Source organism: Cavia porcellus, unplaced genomic scaffold (genome assembly GCF_034190915.1).
Source record: "Cavia porcellus strain 051 isolate PalLab524CR breed Dunkin Hartley unplaced genomic scaffold, mCavPor4.1 scaffold_5, whole genome shotgun sequence".
In the NCBI taxonomy this organism is placed as follows: Eukaryota; Metazoa; Chordata; class Mammalia; order Rodentia; family Caviidae; genus Cavia; species Cavia porcellus.
The window spans coordinates 70,202,205-70,213,181 of NW_026947488.1; the positions used below are offsets into that span (position 1 = coordinate 70,202,205).

A 10,977-nucleotide genomic window follows, 5' to 3' on the forward strand; every position below is an offset into this window, starting at 1 on the left:
CATATGTTAGAGGTACTGTGATTAAAATATATATGCATGTATGATTCTCTGACACACATTTATTAATGAAAAAATCAATAAACCAAACCAACAAATTAAATTATAGTCAAAGTTATTCATTCTTCTTTCATAGTCAGATTTACTAGTTAACATTTTTTTTTAACATTCTCTTAATTTGGTTGTCAGCCCAAAGATGTTTTACTTAGATATGGTGGAATAGTAATAAAAATTATTAAATGTATATTCTATCTCTGCAAATCCATTACCAAATGTCAGTCATAACATTATTTGGAAGTATATTTTATATAATGGCAACATATCTAACCAGGTTTCCACATGTACACAACTTAAAATTTTTTAGAAATCCCTACTCCATCCTTTTCATTGGAAATGCCTCCAATTGCTTCTTATTTTCATTCCCCCCCCCTTTTTTTCTTTCTTTACCTTTTTAACTTCTCCATGACTACCTTAAAAAATCCCTTTAGTCATTTTTGTGCAGTTAAAACATTCTCCATTCTTGCATGCATTTGAATTCTACATCCTAAGTAATTCAAGTCTTTATAATCCATTTGTGGAAAAAGGTTCTTTTATCCTTTTTGAGGGTATAAGACATTTACCAATGTGTTGGGAGCTCGACCGAGTGATATGAGGCCTGTGGTGAGGAGTGAAGCCTGAGCTAGATTGCCCCTCCCGTCGACCGAGTGATATGAGGCCTGTGGTGAGGAGTGAAGCCTGAGCTAGATTACCCCTCCCATCGAGTATGCCAAGATGGCGCCCATTTCCTGCTCCCTAGCTAGTAAACAACACGCCCTGTAAGCTAGTCTGCCCAGCAACAGCTGACGCTGGCCAATCAGCTCGTCTTGCCTACTTTGATGTGATTGGTCGATGTGTCCATATATATGCTGACACCACCCCTGGGGCGACAACACACACACCAAGAAGAGGGACTGCTGAGAGAAGCACACAAGGAGCCGTAGGGAACGGACCAGAGGAGGCTTCCCTCAGGCGGGATCCGAGATCCCGGAACAGGGCGTACGGAGAGAGAAAATAAATCAGAGGCTATCCGCCGACTACTCGTGTCGTGTGTTTTTTCCTGCCGGCCGGGATCGACACCGACATTTGGTGGCCCGTACGGGGAACTGATCACCCCCGAGGCGAGGCGGACGACGCTCCAGTATTGCTCTGCAGGACAGGTGAGTAGGGGATAAACCTGGGCTCTGGGTGGCGCGCACCTACAGGGCTTTTTAGACTCCCCTCAAGCTCACGTGTATGTGGCAGGTTAGCCTCACACGGTGAGAACGGACTCCTCAGTGACAGGCATGGGCAACTTACCCACTAAGAGTTCCAAGTCACTGGTAAGAGCGGTGAAAGACCTGCTCAAGATTTCAGGTATATCAATGAGCTCCAAGACACTTACGGAGTTTCTCCAACAAGTAGATGAGGCGGCACCCTGGTTCCTGCCGACGGGGCACTTGTCCCTACCTTGCTGGGAGAAATTAGGTAAGGATTTAGAAAGAGCAGAAGAGGAGCGCCGACTCCCACTTTCGGTTCGGCCGCTCTGGGAGATGATTCATTCATGCCTCAAAGGGGAGAGGAATGGGGCTAAGGATAGCGCAGATGGGCTCTCTCAGGCCCGCCGAGCTTTTGAAGGGGCCCGTTCGGAGTCCTCCCGAGAGGGGTCCGTCGCAGGGAGCGTGCGGAGGCGCTCGCGAGAGCGAGGCAAGAGAGAGGTACCCCCTGCCTCGGATTCCTCGGGCTCAGATACCTCGGAAGGCGAGGACAATGAGGCAAGTGACCCCCCTAATCCCTTTGCAGCTTTACGTAGAGACCTAGTCAAGATGCAGACAGACCTAGAGAAGGGAAGGAAACTCCTGAGCACTCCCCAACGGAAAGCCGTAGAGCCTTCCGCGCCACCCTGGGAGGTCCCAAACACCGGTTCCTGTGGTGAGAGGCACCACCCTGTGAAAAAATGCCAAGGTCCCAGGGAAGGTATTTTCGTAGATGGACATTTAGAATGGAACAGATTCCTCAAGGGGCGAATGAGTATGAACAATGTGGGCTTTATCCGGTGCTCCTAGCGCAAGGCCAAGGACCCAATTACTGGGAACCACTGGAGATCAAGCAAATTAAGGAGCTTAAAAATGCGGTTGCCACATTTGGCCCTACTGCTCCTTACACTATAACTATGTTGGAGAATTTGTCTGCCGGTGGCTTTCTGACGCCCAGTGATTGGACCCAACTGGCTAAAGCCTGCCTGGCCCCCGGGGCTTTTCTGGATTGGCGCGCCTGGTATACTGAGTTTGCCGCCGAACAGGCTGAAAAAAATGCGGCTAGGGGCCATAGGGGGCAAAATGAGGATATGCTTATGGGTAAGGGTCAGTACGCTCAAGATCAAACTAGATTCCCTCCAAATGTGTATGAACAGATACATAACATAGGCATCCGCGCCTGGAAGCAGGTAAACAACACAGGGGTGGCCTCACAATGCCTCTCTAAAATTGTTCAGGGCAACACAGAACCTTTTGTGGATTTTGTGGCCAGAATGCAGGAGGCAGCTGACAGACTCTTTTCAGATCCGAGTGCTGCTGCTCCTCTTATTAAACAGTTAATCTTCGAACAGTGCACCAAGGACTGCAGGGCAGCCATAGCACCCCATAAAGGTAAAAACATAGAGGCGTGGATTAAAATTTGTAGAGAAATAGGGGGGCCATTATCCAACTCAGGCGTGGCTGCCCTTTTAGCCGCCGCCTTACAACAGACAGGGCCTCAGAAGACCAATCACCCTGGTAAGCCCAGGGGATGTTTCCAGTGTGGGGATCCCAGCCATATAAGGAAAAACTGCCCCAAGACCGGACAGGGGGAGTTTATATCCAAGAGACAGGAATCAGACAGACGAACGGGAACCTGCGAAAGGTGCGGTAAAGGTTCTCACAAAGCAAAAGATTGCAGATCTATTTTTGATGCCCAGGGGAACCGTATTAGTGGCAGGGAGACTACGGAGCCAAAAAACGGCCAGAGGGGGCCCTCCTTACGGACGGGCCCCCACTCCCTAGACAGGACAACACAAGATGGCACCCCCCCACAGGGGCCACCCCCGGGCCAGCAGGCGTGGACCTCTGTGTCGCCTCCAGACTCCTATTAACACCCGATATGGGCGTTCAGGTGGTTGAAACCACCTCCAAGGGACCACTACCCGACAAGCTAGTTGGCTTAGTGATTGGACAGTCCTCCACAGCCCTCCGGGGCCTTACCGTGATCCCTGGAGTTGTAGACCCAGATTATTTAGGAAACATCAAAATCATGGTACAATCTCATATAGGGACCATAGTAATTGATGAAGGGGATAAGATAGCACAACTTTTACTGTTCCCCAGTCTCCATGAGAGACCCCGGTCCGGTCAACGGGTTAGAGGGGGTCAGGGACTTGGCTCCTCTAAGGAAATTTTTGAAGGGCTTCATATGACTCTTGATAAAAGGCCCATGCTATCGCTCAGGATTAACGGAAAAAAGATAACAGGACTCCTAGATACAGGGGCAGACCGTTCCATCGTCTCCAAGAAAGACTGGCCCCCTAGTTGGCCTACCAACACAGCTGACAACACACTCCAAGGATTGGGGATAGTGGCTGCCCCCCAGGTTAGTGCCGTGACCCTGCCTTGGGGTGATGAGGAAGGTCACCGAGGACATTTTCAACCTTTTGTCTTGCAGCTGCCAGTATCCTTGTGGGGAAGAGACGTTCTCACCCAGATGGATGTCACTCTTACATCCACCTGCTCTCCCCAAGCCAAAGGGATACTCAAAAATCAGGGATATGTCCCCGGCAAGGGCCTGGGCGCAGCCCTGCAGGGCCGGACATCCCCCGTACCTGTAGAAAAAAGGGAAGGTAGACACGGGTTGGGTTTTTCCTAGGGGTCACTGAGAAACTTCTCCTGCCCGCTCCAATTAAGATCACCTGGAAATCTCAAAATCCAGTTTGGGTGCCTCAGTGGCCCTTACCCAAGGAGAAGCTTTTAGCATTAACTGAGATAGTCAAAACCCAGTTTCAGGCGGGACACGTAAAGCCGTCAACCTCCCCTTGGAATACCCCTGTCTTTGTTATCAGGAAAAAATCAGGCAAGTGGAGGCTGCTCCATGATCTGAGGGCTGTCAACTCACAGATGCAGCCCCTGGGGGCGATCCAGAGGGGACTACCAGCCCTCTCAGCCATCCCTCGGTCCTGGCCAGTTTATGCCATAGATCTTAGAGACTGTTTTTTCTCAATCCCCCTGCATCCAGAGGACACCCACAGATTCGCCTTTACCCTACCCACCATTAACCAAGAAAGTCCTGATCAGAGATACGAGTGGGTTACATTACCCCAGGGTATGGCCAACAGTCCCACCATGTGTCAGATGTATCTTGATTTTCTACTGGCCCCCTTGCGTGAAGCCTTCCCCAAAATTAGATGTATTCATTACATGGATGATTTGCTAATCAGTGCAAAAGATGTGACTGAGTTGGAGGATATGCTTGGCCAATTGGTCAGGGCCCTGAGAAAGGCAAATTTACATATTGCCCCTGACAAGATTCAGGGAGGAGACATAGTGACCTACCTGGGCACCAAAGTCTCCCCCACATCGATTTCTCCACAAAAGGTAACCATCAGAACAGATAGCCTAAGGACCTTGAATGACATGCAAAAGCTACTGGGAGATATAAACTGGATCAGACCTTATTTACACATCCCTAACTCGGACTTAAAGCCCCTGTTCGACCTCCTGAAAGGAGACCCGGATATTGCCTCCCCCAGGGAGTTCACCCCGGAAGCCAGAGTTGCTCTGAGAAAGATAGAGGAAGCCCTAAGTACAGCTGCATTGCGGAGAATTGACTCAGAACAGCCTTTTGAGGTCTGCTTGTTGCAGACCGTTTCTCAACCTACGGCAGTGATTTGGCAAAAGGGACCACTTTTGTGGGTGCACCCTAAGGTCTCACCTGCCAAGATTATCGAACATTATCCGGAAACGGTCGCTTCCCTGGCCTTGGAGGCACATGGCAGGGCTATCCAACATTTTGGCTCTGCACCCCATGCTATTCGGGTACCTTATACCGCTTCTCAAATAAAAATCCTGACTGCTTGTATAGATACGTGGGCCATCCTGAGATGTGTTTTTCTTGGGGAGATAGACAACCAGTTCCCCAGGGACCCCATACTACAGTTTGTTACTCAACATCCGGTGATATTTCCAAAAATCACCGCGTCCACACCACTTACTCCTGCAACAACGATCTATACGGACGGGTCAAAAACCGGGATAGGGGCTTATGTGGTCTCAGGTATGCCTCCGATTAGCATACAATTTGAACCAGATCAACCACAGGTGGTAGAGTTACAAATTGTACAAACCGTCCTCGAGAAGTTCCCAGGGGCCCTTAATATTGTTTCTGATTCAAAATACGTTGTTAATGCCATGCAGGTCCTTGAGACTGCGGGCCCGATTAGGCCAACCTCCAAAGTGACTAATTTGTTTTTGTCTATCCAGACTCTGCTGATAAATAGACACAACAAAATATACATCACTCACATAAGAGCACATACGCGCCTGCCAGGGCCCATGGTACAGGGCAATGCGGCAGCTGACGTGGCCACTCGCCCGTTGTGGATACTCAATATGTTATCTTCAATAGAACAAGCCCGTCTGTTTCATGACAGATTTCATGTCAACGCCAGGACGTTAGCCAACCAGTACCACATTTCCAGGGCTGACGCGCGGGACATCGTACGGTTATGCGGCTCTTGCGCCACATACACACCCGTCGTATCAACGGGAGTTAACCCCAGGGGATTGATTCCTGGCGACACTTGGCAAATGGATGTCACACATATGATAGAATTCGGATCTCTTAAATATGTTCATGTCTCTACGGACACCTGCTCTCATATTATATTTGCGACTGCTGAAACTGGCGAAAAGGTGTCTCATGTAATCAATCATTGCCTGACAGCTTGGGCCGCATGGGACAAACCAAAAATATTAAAAACTGATAATGGACCAGCTTATACAAGCAGAGCCTTTAATGAGTTCTGTGAAAAAATGGGGGTACAGTTAAAACATGGCATCCCATACAATCCCCAAGGTCAAGGAATTATTGAAAGGGCTCATAGGAGCCTTAAAGATATTCTACAAAAACAAAAAGGGGGAATAAGTCAGGGCCTGCCCCCAAAGGCACGGCTCTCCATGGCACTGTTCACATACAATTTTCTGAACCTGAATAACAACAATCACTCCCCGGCCATGGAACATTGTAATCCATCTCCTGGCAATAGGGGATGGGTGAAATGGAAAGATGTCCTGACGGGACAATGGATGGGCCCGGATCCAGTAGTTAGCTGGAACCGAGGTGCGGTTTGTGTTTTCCCGCAGGAACCAGGACGAGAACCATTGTGGGTCCCAGAACGGCTGACGCGTGTGGCGAATCCAACGAAACATAATGCAGGAGACACTCCAAAACTCAACGGCAGCGGACAGCCTAATCAAGATCGGTCCGACCAGGATATTGCTGCTCGACCGAGGAATACCGTATGACTTATGGGACACAGTAATGATTATGCTCTCGATAGTAATTGGCTCTCTTTTAGGGTACGGTGCAGCCAGAGTGGCTAGGCCACGCCGCCTTCCGGCAGCCCCCTTCCTTCTGGTTTTGATGCTCACCACCACTACTGAAATAGGAGCAGACTTGGTGTGGGCAGCAATACATCATCCGCCAGCGCTAGCCGCTATCTCCACCACAGCCCCCTCTCTCCCAAAGTTGTATGCAAAAAACTGCTCCGCCAGATTGCCTTGCATACCAGATATACCGTTAACCATCAGACCCATACGTTTTGACCTTCCCATCACCAATGACGTGGTCATTTTTTCCACTAATAGTAACCCCTCGTGTCACCGGGGATCCTGCGTTAGCTTCCTGCCCCTCCTTGTAAAATGGTACAATACCTCCCTGACGGTGAGGTTGTCTGTCCCATCCCTGCATTCGCCTGGATGTTTTAAAGCTGGCACACTTAGCGGCGGAGTCATCACTTTTAACTCAACCTGCAAACCCCGAGCAGCCATGCACACCCGTCCCGATTTCCCCACATGCCCATACCGTGTGTCCCCAAGCCGAAAAAGACAGATGGTGGACCTGTCACAACTTTCATGGCAGCCCTGTACTGTCGACGGCGTGGGAGTGACTCATCTAAACATGTCTTGGTGGTCCCGGTTCTCTCCTCCATCCGGTAGTAACAACATATTCGCGTTGACCTGGTGGGAGTCCTACCTGAGAGTGAACAACAAGTGGGCAATAAGCTTCCCCTTCCCCCTTAATGAAAATTGGTTGTGCCTCTCCACCGGAGCCTGCATGGACTTAAGACCCATGCTCGCTATTAACGCTTCTGCCTCTAATGGAACCACCAATGTCACCCTTAATTCTGAGGCTGCATGCGTAAAACCGCCCTACTTATGGGTATTCTCTGCTGACATCTCCTTTAAGTGCAGTAACCAACCATGCTTTACAGGGAACTGCTGGAATGGGTCTTTCCCGTATGCTATGTTGGCTCTTCGACCCCCACTGATGTGGGTTCCCTTTAACGAATCTGTTTGGGTTCATCCCGTCTATCAGCAGGACCAACTACCCATGCTCAGACGTAAGAGAGATTTTGGGATCACAGCGGCCCTGACAGCACTGTTCGTGACTCTGACTGCGACGGCTGTGACGGCTGCCGTTGCTCTGACCCAGTCTACGCTGACGGCTCAGGCCTTTACCAATCTTACGGACACCACCTCCCTGGCGCTGAGGGAGCAACAAGAAGTCAACCTCCTCCAGCACAACGCCATAATGGCGTTACAGCAGCAGATCGACCTAATCGCTCAGGAAGTCCAGGGACTCTGGGAGGTGGCTAACAATTTATGTGACGCCAGATGGGCATTCACTCAGTTGTGCGTTACCCCCATCCAGGTCAACCGTTCGGCTTACAGGCAATTTCAGGATTATGTTCTCACCACCTATAATTCTTCCTTTTGGAACGCTAGCGTGCGCCTGGATATGACTATCCGGCAGCTAGATCAGATAGAGGTGCCTATACTTACAGCCTCCTTTTTTGATGATGTCCTAAGCCAGATAGGCTCCTTCTTCAAACCTTCGTCACTTCTTGCGTATGGGATCATTCTTGCTCTTGTGATTGTCACTCTCGTGACTCTTAGGTGCCTGCGGTCGATAAGGGCGACCCAAAAGACACATATGACATTGATGATGTTGCTGGCCCAGAGTCAAGGGGATTCCACACCTAGCGTTTTCTGGGCTCAGGCTAGAAAGGCACGGCTCCTTTAACCAGTACGTGGCTGCCCTCGCCATTATTCTTACGGATGTTCTAGTATTATTACGTACGTCTCCTTCCCCGTCGCGGCTGCGAACTTAGACTAGAAGGACCCCACGCTTAAGGCGTGTTCCCATTGATAATTAGAAAATAGTAATTAGTGATTGTAGTGAACGGGGATTATGGTTGGTAATTAGTGATTACGCGGTTCCTCAAATGTCACTCGGCTGACCCCTCCGTGTCTCCCCCAAGATATAAGCTTTAAGAGTTGAGTGGGCAAGCCAACGACGGGTAAGACGGGAGAAGTTCTCCTGATCAACCTAAGACAGGCTCTACTCCGAGGGTCCTCTAGGGAGTGAGAGTTATGGCATTGAGATGCGAGACCAAGGGTACTGCAGTGCCATCCGCCTCGAGGGTTGAGGGGAAGGCAGGAATGAATGTCTATATGCATCCAGGTTCGGTTCACAAAAGCCTGGCCCTGCGAAAAAATGAACCACTCACCTTGAGCATGGTCCTGGCGCAAGGATATGTACGAGACAAGGTGATGCACAGCAGGGTATAGACCTCTACATTCTCTCATGCCTCGGCCTGCGAAATAGGCCCACTCCCAGACACCTCACATGGACCCACAGACCACACTATCTTAATAAATAAAGAAGGGGGAGATGTTGGGAGCTCGACCGAGTGATATGAGGCCTGTGGTGAGGAGTGAAGCCTGAGCTAGATTGCCCCTCCCGTCGACCGAGTGATATGAGGCCTGTGGTGAGGAGTGAAGCCTGAGCTAGATTACCCCTCCCATCGAGTATGCCAAGATGGCGCCCATTTCCTGCTCCCTAGCTAGTAAACAACACGCCCTGTAAGCTAGTCTGCCCAGCAACAGCTGACGCTGGCCAATCAGCTCGTCTTGCCTACTTTGATGTGATTGGTCGATGTGTCCATATATATGCTGACACCACCCCTGGGGCGACAACACACACACCAAGAAGAGGGACTGCTGAGAGAAGCACACAAGGAGCCGTAGGGAACGGACCAGAGGAGGCTTCCCTCAGGCGGGATCCGAGATCCCGGAACAGGGCGTACGGAGAGAGAAAATAAATCAGAGGCTATCCGCCGACTACTCGTGTCGTGTGTTTTTTCCTGCCGGCCGGGATCGACACCGACACCAATGTGCTCAAAGATCTTTCCAGGTTTCTGCAGCAAATTATTAAACTTTTAGAGCTTTTGTGAACCAGATGTTAAGTGTTATAATATTAATAGGAATTAAAATATATGACCATAATGAAGTAAATTGTATTAAAACATGGGCAATAAGTACTCAGGATTTACTTGCTCCTTTCTAGTGATTTTACTATGTGTGCTATTATTTATCCTATTTAGGTAATTCACACATGTTGCATCAGGGTAGTGTGAATAGACAATGATACACTTCTATGCATAACTTCTCAACTCCATATTTGATAGTGTCAAGTTCCTGATGCCATCTTCAGAGAGAGTATTTAAGTTCTAAGTGTTTAACAGTCAGTTTTCAAAAAAAAAAAAAAAGCTGATTTCTAGCTTGTGTCAATTACTGTAACATAAACATCCCCACTGTGGCTGAACCACCTGTAAGACTTCTGAAATTTTAACAATTTTATCTGGGCAGAAGATTGGAGTTGGCTCCAGAATACTACTATACTTTAATGCCAGAGATAATAAAATTGGTAATTATTATAAATTGTGTTTCTTTTTATTGCTTTTTGTGTGTGTCTTTTTGAAATCAATTGTTAGGTATCTGCAAGCATAGCACAGTCTCAGGTCAACTTCCAAGGCCACCATGTGTAGCATTTCTCCATTTCTGCTCTTGAACCAAGGTGGTCTTCAAATCCTAAGATACTGCTTAATGGCAATATGTGTTTCTATCTGGCTTGCAATCTGTGTTTTGTATTTTCCTGGAACTAAGAATGTTTTCACATTTTTAAAAAGATAGAAAATCAAACAAAGAAAAAATATATGAAGAGATGACACATATTCTACAAATTTTCGAGTGTTTACTGTATGATTAAAGAAAAATTTTGCAGCTCCTAATCTAAATTCACAGGTGTTATTCCAGAAATTCAAATTTCCAGTTTTTGTTCTTACATTGTTGCCTGAGCTATAATTTTTGTAATTTTCACAAACATCAGTGAGTCTACGTGCACAATAGTAGATCAAAATTGTCTCACATTTGAGGATGGTTATCAGTTAATGTGTCTGCACTGTTTATTACAGCTTCAAACTCAATCTCTATAAAATTCTTAACTATTCTGTCAATAGTATAAAGGTAGAAATAAACTGAAAATTCAATTTTAAAAGTATTTAGATCTGTGCTCCAACATGGATTAATTTACAGAGAGAATGAAAGTATAAAGAAGGGAAAAAGCATTAGAAGGGTCTCATGAAGGAAAATGCTTGCTCTCTTTTCTGCTTTCTAGTATAACCACTCACTAAATAGATCCTTCTATTTAGCAGCAAATTAGCTCTATTTTAGTGATAATAGAGATATCTATTTAGTGTTAGACCTAGTGATGAGTCTAGGCTTTTGCATCAACAATGACAGTAATTTTTTCATGATTTCAAAATAACAAAATATCTTTCCAAAACCCTTCCTCTGTGACTGAATATGTTGAGAG

General features: G+C 47.7%; 1 protein-coding gene across 1 annotated transcript; it reads left to right on the plus strand.

The window, feature by feature from the left end:
- Nucleotides 1-629: 629 nt before the first annotated feature.
- Nucleotides 630-8,343, plus strand: LOC134476115 (uncharacterized). The gene is made up of 2 exons (XM_063249143.1): nucleotides 630-1,193; nucleotides 6,402-8,343. Exon 2 carries the CDS (start codon nucleotides 6,469-6,471, stop codon nucleotides 8,341-8,343), a length of 1,875 nt encoding a protein of 624 aa, XP_063105213.1. The 5' UTR covers nucleotides 630-1,193; nucleotides 6,402-6,468.
- Nucleotides 8,344-10,977: the final 2,634 nt, after the last annotated feature.